The following is a 15,568-nucleotide window of genomic DNA, read 5'->3' as shown; positions in this document are numbered from 1 at the left end:
GATATTTTGTGCTCTTGTTATTTTTAGCGAGAAGATACTTTCCTCTTTTAACCCTTCTAAATACAGTAAGTGATACTTGCTTATTCATTTAGTACTTTAAATGTCATTTTACACAATCTGACCTAAAGGTGAGTTTGCTCGCATATCCTCGGGGGACGATTGTATCATTTTATTAACACATACATGAAAGCTCCATAACTGCATTGGACCAAAGACTGACCAACTCAACAACTTTTATAAATGTTGTGACACTTTGTGATGATCTGTTTTCTGCACCTGGATGACAGTGACTCCATAATTTCCTATGGAAACAGTAAGGATGTACTTTTCAAAGGACTGAATGGGGATCTGTTAAAACTTTATTTTTACAACTGTGATCCCTCATCAGACAATTTAACTTTGAAGATTTTTAGTGAAATGTTTCCATTTTTCAGATTATGAAAACAGGGACATTCTTCTGTCAAAGGACAGATGTGTTTCAGCCCACCATGTCACACAAGGATAAAATCTGGGGTCTAGGTAAGGCCTAAAGTGTGCCACAGTGAACACCAATCAGTTCAACTACTGCTTGAACTGTACCAGTGACCTTGGCCTGAAGAGAACATGGTTTTATTTGGTAACTGACGTTGTATTTGGGAGCAAACAATCAGACAGATTTGTGGTAAACAGACAAACAGCTGCACTATGTGTGCACTGTACCATCAACTGGTTATTACTAGGAAACACACTTTTTTCAAGAAATTATTTTCCAGGGAAACAAGTTTGTATGAAAGACAGGGATCAGGCCTTAAGACAAACGATGTGCAAATGCTCTTTCAAAGATAAGATACATTTCTGTGCTAACAGTTTCAGCAGTCAAGTCAAGTCAAGTCAAGTCAAGTTTATTTATAAAGCACATTTAAAAACAACCGAGGCTGACCAAAGTGCTGTACAATAAAATACAAATATAAAATACAATAAAACACAAGTACATAAAACACCTCACTGATAAAACAATAAATTAAAACAATAAGTTAAACCTTGCTAAAAGCCAATGAGAAGAGGTGAGTTTTAAGAGCAGTTTTAAAAGTTCCTAGGCTTGTGGAGAATCTGATGTGAGGAGGTAAACTGTTCCACAGTCTGGGTGCAGCCACAGCAAAAGCCCTCTCTCCCCTAGTCTTTAGTCTGTACCTGGGAACATCTAAAAGCATCAGGTCTGCTGACCTCAAAGATCTCCTGGGGCGGTAAATGCTAAGAAGCTCTGCCAGGTAAGGAGGTGCAGTACCGTTAAGAACCTTAAAAACCAACAGTAAAATTTTAAAATCAATCCTAAAAGCAACTGGGAGCCAGTGGAGAGAGCAGAGGACCGGAGTGATGTGGTCTCTCTTTTTGGAGCCGGTCAGCATGCGAGCAGCAGCGTTCTGCACTAGTTGAAGGCGATGCAGGCAGGAACGATCTAAACCAGCATAAAGGGAGTTACAGTAGTCCAGCCGTGAAGTAATAAAAGCATGGACCACCCTTTCTAGATCGTTCCTGCACAGGTAGGACTTGACTTTAGCTAAAATCCGTAGATGATAAAAAGATCCCTTGACTACGGAGCTGATTTGTTTATCAAATTTAAAAGCACTGTCAAAAGTAACACCGAGGCTCTTAATGGAGGAAGTACATTCGAAAGTTAGGGGTCCCATAAAATCAAAGGAAAGGTTGGGGTCTTTAGGAAGCCCAAACACAATGACTTCAGTTTTACTTTCATTTAGATGTAGAAAGTTAAGAGCCATCCAAGTCTTAATGTCAGACAAACAGGAGAATAACGGCTGCAGAGAGTCCTTACAGTCTAACCTCAGAGGGAGGTAGATCTGAATGTCATCAGCAAAGGTGTGGAAGGACACATTATGTTTGCGCAGCACATCGCCCAGAGGGAGCAAATACAGAATAAACAGCAGGGGGCCTAGAATGGACCCCTGAGGTACACCACAAGTTAAAGGAGCTCTGGGAGATGACAGGTCACCGAGGTGAACAGAAAAACTCCTGTTATCCAGATAGGACTGGAAAAACTTTAAAACAGTACCTTTCAGACCGACACAGTGTTCTAGGCGGGATAACAGTATGTTGTGATCAACAGTGTCGAAGGCTGCTGTCAGGTCTAAGGTTACTAGGACAGCAGCACAACCAGAGTCTACAGTTAAAAGCAAATCATTAAAAACTCTCAGTAAGGCGGTTTCAGTGCTGTGACGAGCTCTAAAACCAGACTGAAACTTCTCATAGAGACTGTTGTTGTCTAAAAATGACTGGAGCTGCCTGAGGACAACTCGTTCCAGTACTTTGGACAGAAAGGGCAGATTGGAAATGGGCCTATAATTGGAGAGTATAGAAGAGACCTACTTATCAAGAGCTATAAAAATTAAAAGTAAATAGTCCAAACTAAACAGAAAATACTCTTAACAAAGAATATTAAATGTATATCCAATCTTTCAGCTATAAAACAATAATAATAATAATAATAATAATAATAATAATAATAATAATACAGAGTCACACAGTCAGAATAATGACAGAATAGTTTCATATGTGACTGTTACACTATAATAATTAGTGAATGAAGCACAAAACTAAATGTGAGTATGATAAAGGCCAGTGGCATTTAAGTAAACATATACGTGAAACATCAGAAATTAAAGTACAAACATCTGCATTGAAATCCTCCTGCTGTCACAGTATTATATTACTGCATAGATTGTCCAGTAATACAAATTCACAGTAAGAAAAAAGTGTAGCCTTCAACAATTCTGAAATTGATTCAATAAACAATCATGTAAAAGAAATATTGAATTACTGACATCAAATATTTAATTAATTGTCCGGAGCTTTGGTTGGTTCTGTTGGCACCAAATGTTCATCTCCAGAGATGTCACATTCTTTCACAGCCTCCTCAGGTTCTTCTTTGGCTTTTTGTAACTAAAGCAAAGAATTAATGCACACAATAAGAACCACTTTGTCATGGTCTGGGTGTGTGGCTGTAAAATTCCGCTGAAGGTCTGGACCTCCCTGGTATCCACCCATGGGCAGAGCCTACAACCTCCCTCACCTGAAGCTGATTGAGGCAATCAGGTCGTAGATTTAAGCTGCTTGCTGACACTGCTTCCTCGCCAGTTCGTCAACTACCCTATGTTGGTAACCGGGCCTCACGCTTCATGTCTATGATTCTCAACCTAACCTTGCAATCTTGTGGCCTGCAGTGTCACTTGCAACCTTACACCACCACGGGATCTTCACCGCTCAGGACACCACCAAACCCACCTGGACCGCACCACCTCTCCTTCAACGCTTCCATCTGCCACCTGCACAGAAGATTTTCATAGCTTCCACCCTCTCCAGAACTCCTCATTGGCTACCGCTCTAACACTGCTCTCCTCTCTTCCAGTACGTACCTAATCACCAGCAGCTGCCGCTGCTTTCTTGGACCTGTCCCCTTGCTTATCCCTCTCCCCTGGCCAAGACCCTCACACCCCATGTGTCAAGCGCTATCGTAAACATCATTTTTGTGCTAGTTAATAAACCTTTGTTAAACCCTTTCCTCAGCCTCCGCTTTGGGTTTTCTGCACGTGGGTTTGATCTTTGGTACTTGGCCGTTTTGTGACACACTTTACCTTTGCAGTGCACCTCTAAAATGTTCAGTGTGGTGTTTCATTTTTTGGTATGAATCTGAAACATCGTAGCTTACACTAAGCTTTCTCTGCTCATGAATTCTACTACAATTACTGTATCCTTTTTACGTTGTTGTTGTGTAGTTGTAATAACAATACCTTATCTTTGATGCTCATAAAGACACAGCAGTGTAACTATTGGAAACACCTTTGTGATTCTAGCCCACAATGCATAATGTAATAATTCCAGCCCAGCTGGCTAAAACAGCCCAGCTTCCACTCTTTCTTTATCCTTTAATAGCAGCTTTTTACTAATTTGAACAGAAGTGGGTGTGGCTTCCGTACCTGGGATAACATGATAGATGCATGTATTACCTCTCAGTGACATCATACAGAATTAAAAAAAAAGTTTAAAACTGTCTCAAGCATAAGCTTTTGGCTCACACATATTACTTGTACATGCAATAGCCTTGTTATCTAAAACATTGGCCATCCTTAAAATGAGCATGGAGTATTAATACATGAAATGATTCATAATAACAAAAATAGGAAAATAGAAAAGATCTTTAAAAATGGGCACATACCTGGTTTATCTTGTTTTCCAGCTCCTGTTTCAGGGCCTTTATATCTTCCTCAACCTCCTTCCTCCTCTGCTGTTCACCCCGAATCTTCTTCTTGAACTGCAAGAGAAGAAAGAAAACACATTTATATACATATAAATGTAAATTTAAAACTAAAATTAATTTTATTAATCTTGTGTTGAACATTTATGGTGAGATTTTGTTTCACTTCCCTCCTGTGTGAAGAGTGTTTTTCAAAGAGCAGATTATAAACTCACTGACCTCCTCCTTGTATCTTTCTTTTAGTTCACTCAGCTGTCGCTCAGACTTTTGGCTCACCTCTGTGAGAGACTCAAACTGACACTTGGACTCTTGTAGCTAACAAAGAAACATAAAGGATTTTGAACAAATTGTAAAGCCTTGAAAAACACACAAATGTTATGGTGGGTGGATATGTAGATCTTTATATAATGAATACGCACCTCTTTGTTTTTATTCTCCAATTCATCCTTCAGAGTCTGCACATCTTTCTCAGCTTTCTCTCTGCTCTGCTGTTCATCCTTCAGCTGCTGCTGGAGTTCACTTACCTTGATTTCAAGCTGGGAGGAAAGAGAGGAGAATGTAAGTCTTTGAAAATGATTAGAGAAGATGAGACATGTCCTTTTTGTGTGTTTAATAAGGAGATTTACATTTACTTATTTTTTGTTAAAATTTGGATTTGCGATTTGGAAAAAAGCAATAATGCTAAAATTCATTATTTTAGCATTATGGCTAAAATACATTATTTGTCTGATGCAATGTTGCATCAGACAAATAATGTATCTACATGTATCTACACTTTATTGCTACAGCAGCACCTTCAATAATCTCGTGTTTAAATGTAGTATATGTTACTTGTTAAGTACAAAATGTACAGCTAATGTCTGAATAAAACTGAATAAAATAGTTTTCTATAATGTGTTTGAGTTAACACAGCGGTCCCCACCCCCGGGCCTCGGGTCCGTGAGTCGTTTGGTACCGGGCCGCGAGAGTTGAGGCTCAGGTGTGAAATGTATGGTTTTCAGGGTTTTTATCGGTTTTCAGCGTTATTTTGTTATCGTTTTTATCATTAACTCGGTTTTCCTTGGTCTCTTCACGTGTGTTATGAATAAATCTTCTTTTTTCGGTACCGGTACTGGTTTTATTTTATTGTATTAATCCGCGACACCTTAAAGGCATCCATGAAAATATTGCCGGGCATAAACCGGTCCATGGCGCAACAAAAGTTGGGGACCGCTGAGTTAATATCATATGAAAAATGAATACTCTGCTGCTGTGCACCCTGGAGCTTCCATTCAAACCTGCCCACTCTGTCTATCACCTCGTTCTTGCTCTCCAGCCTTGTCTTCACTTTAACATCCACTTTCCTCCGTTCCTCACCCAAAAGCTGCTGCTGTGCTGTAGCTACTTCCTGATCTATATCAAAATCTGTTTACATTTTAATGCTAAAATCACTTTTTGCTTCTCTTCAAACCACAGGTTTGGTGGAATGGTCCATCAGCAATGGTGACTTACACCTCACAAAGTTAGAATAGCCAAGTCTTTGCAGGAGAAACATTTTTCTACCTTTATTAACTATCAGGTAAAACATATCTGAAAATAATCCTCATATAAGCTAAATATAAAAGGATAAGTGCCAATTAATAAACAGTAGAGTGAAGACATCCACCTCATTTTCTTTGGCCTGCAGTGTCGTCTTCAGGTTATCCAGCTCTTTTTCCATCCACTGATTTTTTTTTTCCGTAACAGATCAGCTACTGATCCCCCAGTTTGTTAGAGACTTTTTTTTATTGTTAAAAGACGACGTTTCTTCTAACCATCACCATGTGCTCACCAACTGTTTACTTTGTCTCCTGACATTCACATGTAGTTCTTTAAAAAGTACCATATCATGGTTGTCCTGAGTTAGTGTAATATAAGGTCGTGTGTGCTGTAAGAGGTGATGTTGCTTACTTTGTTCCTCGTGGTGACAGCAAGGCCGAGGTTCAGCTGTGAAGAGGCCTCCTGCTTTTCTTTAAGCATGTCGGGTGTCATCACCTCAGTTTTATCCAACTAACAAACAGAAGCACAGCTGAGAGGATCAATTATTCATTCATTTAGGTTAGCATACAGCTAAGCATGGACTAGATGACAACTGGGGAAACATCTGAGCTGGTTTCATTCATTTAGACCACTTCATTCATGCTCTCCAGCCTTTTCTTCAGTGTCTGCATCCTCACCTCATCATTCCCGCTGTGCTGTTCCTCACCCTGCAGCTGCTGCTGTGCCACAGCTACTTCCTCATCCACCTGAGATTAGAGAAAAAAATGTTACAGCTTTTAAAATAAATGTTCAAAGTTTTGGAAGATTTAATTTGCAAAAATGTTACCCACAACATGGTTTGGTGAGTTATTCTCCAGTGTCTGCAGGTTTTTCTCATCTCCTTCCTCAGTCTGGTGTTCATCAGTGAGCTTCAGGGCTGCAGCTTCTTTTTCTTTGGCCTCAAGCTTCCACTTTAGGATCTGCAAGTCTTTCTCATTTGACTGATCTTTACCATGAAGTAGTTCTTTTACTTTGTCCTCCAGCTGAAAGATAAATTGAGAAACACACTGTGTTATTAAGCAGGACATTAAAAGGCAAGATTAATACGAAAAGAAAACAAATCTGTGACTATTTTTCTTTTTATAGTATATAATACTGAGGTAGGAAGTCTTGACATTTCTCTGTTATAAATTGGTATATTATATAAGAGTCAAGTGAATCAAACAGCCTTGACATTATGAGTGCATGTGTTACAGAAGAGTGTATGTTTGTGTGTGTTTACCTTCTGCACCCTGCTGATGGCGAGCTTAAACTTCAGTTGTGAAAAAGACTCAGGGATTTCATAAATGAGGTAATTTCTCAGCCATTTAAATCTCTCCAGCTAAAAACCACAAACACAGTTAAATTAGGACTGTAGCTTATACTTGGCCTCAAGCTTGTAGTCATCAGCAATGATGACTGTAACTTTACAAAGTTTGAATAGCCAAATGAAGCATAAGCATGTGCAGGGGACACATTTTTCAAAGTTGCTATCAGGTTAAACATAGATATCTGAAATCTGATATATCTGAAAATAAACCTCATATAAACTAAATATAAAAGGATAAATGCCAATTTATAAAAGGTGAAGTGAAGAAATCAACCTCTTTTTCTCTGGCGTGCAGCGTCCTCTTCAGGTTATCCAGCTCGTTTTCCATTGACTGATTTTTACCACTGAAAAACTGATCAACTGTATCTTCCAGCTGAAAAAAGAAAAGTGTTTGAAATGAGTCACGATCATATAAAAATACTTGAAGCAGGAATTTTTTTTCCTTGATATTAACATATAAAGTAAGACAAAGATCAGCTACTGATCAAATATGGCTGTGCTTCCTCAGCGGGCCTCAGTTTTAAAACAAAACTTTTCCTTCTAAACATCACCGAGTGCTCACTGAAGGGGTAACTGTTTAATTTATCTAGTGACATTCAAGTGTGGTTCCTTAAAAAAAACACCACAAGGTGGCAGATGTTATTTGGTATAATATAAATTAAATTATAAAATTAATTGTGTTCATGTGGGCTGTAAGAGGGGATGTTGCGTACTTTATTCCTCCTGGTGACAGCAAGGTCGAGCTTCAGTGAAGAAGTCTTCTGCTTTTTCTTAAGCATGTCAGGTGTCATTACTTCATTTTTCTCCAACTAACAGACAAAAGCACAGCTGAGAGGATTAATAGTCCACTCATTTGAGATCTGAGCATAGACTAGATAATAACTGGGGAAACATCTGAGCTGGTTTTGTGCATGCAAAGCTGTCCAAGGGCAAACACACCTCCTCCTTTGGTGTACTGATCTCCACACTCTGCTTCTCTGGTTCAGGTTTGGTCTTCTTTAAATCACCTGACTTTGACAGCTGCAGCTGAAAGTCAGTGTCAGTGTATGTGAGCCAGCAGCATGATTGTTTGGTGATATGAGCAATATAGAGTTGCATTATCGTTTGTCATTCTGTTCCATAATTTAGCAGTGTTACCGTTAGGTTTTAAATTAAAAATAAAAAAGAATTTAAAATTGATAACATTTAAGATTTAAAGACTAAAGTATTAAAGCAAAGAGTTTAACCTCAGCATTGTTGGTCTTCAGATCTTTGTTTGGTGTCTGCAGGTTTTCATTCCCTTCATTCTGATCCTCGACCATCCGGACTTCAGCTTTTACATCTTGACTCTGAGTCTCAGACTGTTTTTTAAAGTAAAAATGCAACAAAAAAATCTGAATTTTAGAGGTTTTAATTTCTCTTCCGCTTCTGTTGGTGTAAATCATATTTAAGTTTTCACTGGGAGTTACTGTAAACTGACACCAAATATGAACATTACTGGAATAAATAACGATGCCTTGTGAAGAGGATAAATAATTAGAAACTCAATGTACCTCATTCCCCTCGATCTCATTTGCCTTCAGAGTCTCTGCCTTCACCTTCTTCTCAACCTCCTGCTTCACGTGTCCTTCATCCTTCTGACTCTGAGTTTTTCTGACTTTGGACTGGGAGAGAAATGAGAAATAAAACAAGTTAAAGTGGTGAAGCACACCATTTAACATGTCTGTGGGCAGTTTGGCTCAGCCAATCTTTTCTGCATCATAGGTGAAGACAAATGAAATTAAGAGTTGTAGGCAACAAATGCACAGGTGCATAATTTCACTAACTATAAAGACTGAAACAAGCTGTCAAATGTCAACAAATCAACACCTCTAAAACCTCATCTTGCTTTATAATGGAGTCTCTTTTTATTGTGGTATCTATTTCTGCATTTTTTAAGTTTGTCCTTTCATCATGCCTTTACTCACAGCCATGACAGTCATTCATTTTACACCATCTGTAATTAGTTTTTAGTGCAGCATGTTCGTTTCTCTCTTCTGATTCAGCTCTGACTGAACCTTGTTGTTCAGGTTAGACTCCCCTCTGACACACAATTCTCTATTTCTTTTTTCATCAGAAGTAGATAAAAGTAATGTCCATTGTTTACTTACATGCTTGTTGTCATTTTCTGTTTTTCCTGAGCTCAAAGTCTTATTTTCATGTTTGCTCCCTCCTGTCAGAAACACAACAAGTTGTAGATTAGTGTTTAGTTTGATTCTTATAAATTCTTAATTAATCTGGGTGCACTTTATCCAACATCTGTTAAAATACAATTATAATGAAACAAGTTATTCATATAGCTCATTAAACTTGTGTCAGACTGAAAAATGAATTTGTAACTTACTGTTTTTCTTTTGTTTACACTTGTATGTGACAATGACAACAAGAAGAATGGACACGGAGACAACAGTAATACAGATGCAGATAAGCACCGGAGTAGGAGTCAAATTATCTGAAGTGAAAAATTAAAGAAAACAATGAAAATAAAATAACTATATTAATATTAATAATAATCTCTAATTTAAAAAAAACCCAAAAATGTTTCTTTATTTGTCATCTAACTGCCAGTAAAAAATAGCAAGTGAAGAAAATCCAAGTTTTCTAAAGTATTTTTATACACATATAAACAAGTACTGAGCTTTAGATTTGAATATACTTGTGTCAGGTTACCTGGGCTGACCAGAAATCCAAACCAGTTTTTTAGGCTCATTTTGTTCTGGAAAACAAGAAGAAAATCGTCACATTAAAGAGATATACCTCTGCATTCATGTTGAAATGAAAAAAAAACGAAGTGGTTTAAAAACAACATCCTAACTTTACTTTGACATATGCTAGTATCTATCAACACTTAACTATGATCAGACTAATTGATTTTATTTATTTTAAGTGAAAACCATAGGAGTCCATGTAAATGAGGCCTAAATTATTTGACATAATTATGCTTAAACTGTTTCTTCTCTGTAGATGGCCTTCATTGCACGCACACTGTGTAATGTACAGCATAGAGAGATAATAACTATTACAATGAAGCTTGTTGTAAATTTCCTCACAAATAAGCAAATACACCTTAAATCACCACAAAATCTGCATCTGAAAACTACAGTTTTACATTTTTGAGCAAGATTAGCAAGATTAGTTAGAACCACAGAGGCACACATTATGTTTCTATTATACAGTAAGTTGTGCAAACAACCAAACAACCAGTATTTACCTCATAAATGAAACTGTTGCATCTGCTTCCTTGCAGTGAGTGAGAGCATTTGTCCTTCAGCACTGGTTAAAGGTTAAAGGAGGCGTGGTTTCTTCAGAAGTCTGATGAGAAAAGAATTTGTGCCTGTCAGACAAACAATCAGTTCATCTGAGTGTGCACATGTCAAAAGGAAACTTCATTAAATGCTTGTAATGCCAATGATATGGTCTGGTTGAGCAACTATTACAAACCTAAGGCCTCGACCTTTGACCTTGCTATGATGAAACGTTTTCTTAAGTGTGTCCATACTGTTTACATCTGTGCACACAAACCTGTTTCCAGGACAGACACAAACTAACAAATCAACAAAGTAAATATGTGGCAAATGTTACTAATGGTTAAAAGTATTTTTGATAATATTCAAAATAATGATAATAAAAAAATAAATAAATAAATGAACAGACAAACTATGCTCCTCTGGTATTGAATGATGAAGACACTGTAGTTTAATCAAGTTATTTCAATAAGCATAAATTATAACTGAAGTTTACGTCTGTTTTATTGTGCAGTAGCCTTTGTACCTTCCTGGTGATGCTTTCTATTGTCATAACTGTTAAAGCCCATTATTGTTATCCCAGCTGCTTCATCTGTGCTTCACTACACGTTTTCTCTCTTTGGTAACCACATGCTTCTAGACTCATGTGCTGACTTCAGTAAAGCCAATACAATGTGGATATTCTTCCAGTTTGTGGGATGATGGAAACAAGGAATAATAAAGTGGGACACCAGGTCACTTTAGTGCAGGAGCTGCAGTGTTTCAACTGACCTACAATCTACAAAATTAAAGTAAAAATGTGCATAATGTAAAGACACATTCCTCCCCGTGTGTGGCAGCCTGTTACAGCAGCTACGCTCATTCTGAGCTTCTTTATCTCCTCTTTACTTTCTCGTTCTGGCATCGTTGTGCTCAATTGTATATAGCATTTGTATTCTATTTTATTCTATTGTATATAGTATTTTATTTTATTTTATTCTATTCTATTGTGTACAGTTGTGTACAGTATCTTATTCTTATCTTATTACAGTGTTTTTCCAATTTTTCTATGTGACTTTGCACTGTCCACTTTCTGCTATAACAAAACAAATTTCCCACGTGTGGGACTAATAAAGGTTATCTTATCGTAATCATGTTGAACTCAAAAAAATGAAACGATATTGTAACTCATCTTTGATATATACCATGCTTTGATGATCTATCCGCAGTTAACTATGATCAGAATTAATGATTTTATTTATTTTTACTAAAAAAAGGTAACAGTCCATGTAAATGAGCCCTTAATTATTTGGCATAATTAAGCTTTTGCTTTCTCTTCTCTGTAGATGGACTTCATTGCACACACACTGTTTAATGAACAGCATAGAGTTATAATAACCATTGCAATGTAGCTTGTTGTAAACTGCCTCACAAATAAACAAATACACTTTAAATCACAACAAATCTGCATATGAGAACTACATTACAGTTTTATATTTGTACAGTTTAACACTGTAAAACTGTCAGTTAGAACCACAGAGACACACATCATATGTTTCTATTATACAAACAACCAGTATTTACCTCATAAATGAAACTGATGCATCTGCTTCCTTGCAGTGAGTGAGGCTGTGCAGCATGACTCCTTCAGCACTGGTTAAAGGAAAACACTCACCTGTGGTGACAGGAGGCGTGGTTTCTTCAGAAGTCTGAGGAGGAAAAGAATGTGTGTTGCAAACAAACAATCAGTTCATCTGATGTTAAAATGAAACTTCATTAAATGCTTTTAATGCCAGCGTGATGCGATCTGGTTAGGCAGCTGCTACAAACCTAAGGCCTTGACCTTTGACCTTTCTATGATGAACTGTTTTTTGAGTGTGTCCATACTTTACATTTATGCACACAGACATGGACGGACACAAGTCAACCAAACACAGTAAATATGTTGCAAAAATATTGCGATGCTTGAAAGTAATTTTAATAACAAAAATTAATAAATAAATAAATGAACAAGCTATGGTTCTCCGATATTGAATGATGAATACAGTGTAGTTTAATGAAGTTAACTCAATAAGCATAAATGATAACTAAAGTTTTTCTCAATTTATTGAACAGTATTACCTCCCTGTTGTTGCTTTCTATTAAACCACATTATTGTTATTCCAGCTGCTTTTCTGATGGGTAATCTATGCTTCAGTACTTCGTTTTCTCTCTTTGTTAACGACACGATTCTAGACTCATGTGCTGACTTCATTAGACCCAATGTGGGACAGGGAATAATAAATGCTACATACAGTTGGACACCAGGTCACTTTAGTCCAGAAGCTCCAGTGTTTCAACTGACCTCCAATCTACAACATGACAGTACAAATGTAGACAATGTAAAGACTCCAGAGGTGTAGTTCAAAAACTGAGAATTATATTACAGGATTTAAAGGTAATCAACCTATATTTGTCTGTGACAGGGTACGTTTTGTTTGTTTGTCATTAGTTTAAATGAATAAATGAAATTTAAATGAAGAACCTGTTTTCTGGTACTGTTTAGTACTTGGAAATATCACAAAGGTCATTAATTGGGCTTTAAGAACCAACATCATACTTATGCTTTTGTCAAGTGACCAAGAGATCTCAGAGCACTGCAGCTGAAGAAAAAGCAGGAAACAAAGACACAGCACTACACACAATGACACGTCTTTTGTTCATGTTATTTTTATTTTTTCATTTTTTCTGTCTGTTTGCATGTTTTCACAGTATTTTTTCCATTAAGTACCATCATGTCTTAAGCCTCTTGGTTGTTATATACAAGCATTAGAAAAAAAAGCTCCTCCCACCAGTAAACTCAAACTGTAAAGAAACAGTCGAGCACATGACCTTCAGCAGAATTCAAGGGAAAAATGCTGTGTTTGTTTAACATTTTCTCTTTAAAACAGACCCTACTTCATTCTTTCACCTTAACATTTGATCAGTTTCCTTCTTCTCTGGAAACTGGTGACAGGTGACATATCTGAGCTCTCATTATAGTTTGAGCGTGTAGTACCCTGACATGAGATCTAAAGAAATAAAAGGAAAACTGGACGGCAGGCAAGGCCTGTTTTTTTTCTCCTGCTGCTCAAAGCATTGAAATATGCATTTTACTCATGTTTGATACAGTCCATGATCCAAGGAGATCCCAAAGGACAGTGGTGATGACCAAAAAACAAACAAACAAGGAAAACAAAGAACATGAAATCAGTGTCAATCAAAATCAACTGCTAAAACACACTTTCACCAAGCTTAACGTTTGGTAGTAATAGTAAATAAATAGCATGGCTTCACCATAGAACTATTATTACAGTAATATTAGGAATATGGTATTTCATCTTGTATTTTCATCATTACTACATTAACCTGTAAATACATATAAATACATAAAGAGTAAATTATGTGTATTGTCTCAAGCTAAACTCAGAGCAATTGCAGCCACTAATAAGTATCTGGAATCGGTTTGCCTTCAAAAACAGAATTTAACGCTCTCTGTATATTGTTTCACTATTATTAGTTGTCCATTTATTATTATTTAAGCTAATCAAATAAATCCTCCTTTTAGTTTTGTGCCTTTATTGAAGTTAGTGTTCGATTTGTATTGTTTATTGTCATTTATGCTTAGAAATATTTAGTCATATATGCTTAGAAGTGTATAATCATTTGTAGATTGAACGAATGTCTCATCCTAGGAGGTCTGTAACGGCTCTGTGTAGCATGAAGGGGGAGTGCGTTCACTCCTCTTCAGAGTGTTCTGGCATAGATCACACACCTCCTAGGAGAGGTATCTTCTCTTGCTGATATATGGTATAGCAAACACACGTATATCTGTTTGAGTGTAAGAGTCTCTTGTTTAGATGGACCTCTAGACTCCTGGCACCAGCTTTGGGGAGTCTTCACAGGGTCACACTCTGACCACACACACACACACACACACACACACACACACTTACACAACGCACAGGCAAGGTACTCTTTGTGTGTATGTAGACGTCATATGTTAATGAACCCATGTATATTCATGTAACCTCAATAAAAGAGAAGTGTTACAGGGGAGCAGACGAGAGCGACTGGGGTCAAGCGAAGGGACGGCGCTTGTCGTGGTTCTCTCCCTCATGCATAAGTAACATGAAGAACTTTGCCTACTTGTGTCTTGCTTTTGCTGTGTAATTAAATTGTCTTGACCGTTCCAGCGAATAGGTTCAAACTACAAACCTATCAGTTAGCTTTTCTAACCTTCACTGATCTAATCTAAGAAAAGAGAAAACAAAAGAATAGAAGTATTTATGTTCTGAAACACAAGCAGGTTTATGTATAATGACAGCATGAGGTCACCACAAATATTCAGTTCATTCAGTGTAATAACAGTGTAATAACAGCTGCTTCACTTCTTTATCTCAAGTTCTGATCAGTTTCCTGTTTCACTGGAATGACACTGCTTTAGACTGTGGTGTCCTGTTACAGTACAAAATGTTATCAAATGTTAAATGGGATCAGCTTCCATGGTTCCCATTTTTCCTCAAGTTAAGCTTTTTAGGACACTCGTCTCTGTCAGTGCGCCCCAGGGTGGCTGTGGCTACAATGTAGCTGCCATCACCAGTGTGTGAATGGGTGGATGACTGGATATGTAAAGCGCTTTGGGGTCCTTAGGGACTAGTAAGGCGCTACACAAATACAGGCCATTTACTATAATTGTTGCTGTGGCAATACACCTTACAAGTAATGTTAGCATAACAATACGTGAATAATGACAATGCTGACATGCTGAGGTTTTATGTTATATGGCTAGTATGTTGGTTCAGTACACTGTTAAAAAAAAAAAAAAAAAAAACTGTAGATTTTACAGTAAAACGCTGGCAGCTGTGGTTGCCAGAAATCTACCGTAAAATTACGGGTGAAACATTTTCTTCTTTAACGGTAACAACGTATTGTTATTGTTGATTTTACGGTTAAAAACAGTGCTAGGGTCAATATTTTACCGTAGAAGAAAATGTTTTAACTTGAAGAAAAAATAATGTTTTTCCCTAGAATTAACATGAAAATAACATATAAAATAAAGTTTGTGCCAGAAAACACAACATTTTTTCCCTGTAAAATTAACTATCAAAAAAATAATAAAATAAAATTTTATTCTGTAACCGTTTTTAGACTAGAGTGCTCTTAAGTGTTCTACTCTGTGAGCTTAATACACAA

The 15,568-nt window shown here is 37.1% G+C and overlaps 1 protein-coding gene across 1 annotated transcript; it reads right to left on the bottom strand.

Moving 5' to 3' along the window:
- Positions 1–865: 865 nt before the first annotated feature.
- On the bottom strand, positions 866–9,911 carry LOC113019602 (uncharacterized). The gene is made up of 15 exons (XM_080293308.1): positions 9,475–9,911; positions 9,242–9,303; positions 8,645–8,755; positions 8,339–8,452; positions 8,052–8,138; positions 7,826–7,921; positions 7,387–7,485; positions 7,026–7,124; positions 6,595–6,786; positions 6,442–6,510; positions 6,176–6,274; positions 4,666–4,782; positions 4,466–4,561; positions 4,208–4,303; positions 866–2,934 (listed from the first exon to the last, which is right to left on the bottom strand). The coding sequence occupies exons 4-15, from the start codon at positions 8,411–8,413 to the stop codon at positions 2,830–2,832; spliced, it is 1,230 nt and encodes a 409-aa protein (XP_080149434.1). The 5' UTR covers positions 8,414–8,452; positions 8,645–8,755; positions 9,242–9,303; positions 9,475–9,911; the 3' UTR covers positions 866–2,829.
- Between the last annotated feature and the right edge of the window lie 5,657 nt (positions 9,912–15,568).

The sequence above is a fragment of the Astatotilapia calliptera genome, chromosome 3 (genome assembly GCF_964374335.1).
Source record: "Astatotilapia calliptera chromosome 3, fAstCal68.1, whole genome shotgun sequence".
Taxonomy (NCBI): domain Eukaryota; kingdom Metazoa; phylum Chordata; class Actinopteri; order Cichliformes; family Cichlidae; genus Astatotilapia; species Astatotilapia calliptera.
Note: the sequence above shows the minus strand (reverse complement) of the source record. Positions and strands in the feature narration are given on the sequence as shown.

Excerpts from the sequence above, each read along its gene's own strand:
- LOC113019602 (XM_080293308.1), bottom strand. The coding sequence starts at position 8,413 with ATGGTCGAGGATCAGAATGAAGGGAATGAAAACCTGCAGACACCAAAC. Across the intron at positions 7,922-8,051 it reads TCAGTACACCAAAGGAGGAG|TTGGAGAAAAATGAAGTAAT; the intron begins GTGTGTTTGCCC and ends TTTGTCTGTTAG. Across the intron at positions 4,304-4,465 it reads AAGAAAGATACAAGGAGGAG|TTCAAGAAGAAGATTCGGGG; the intron begins GTCAGTGAGTTT and ends CTTCTCTTGCAG.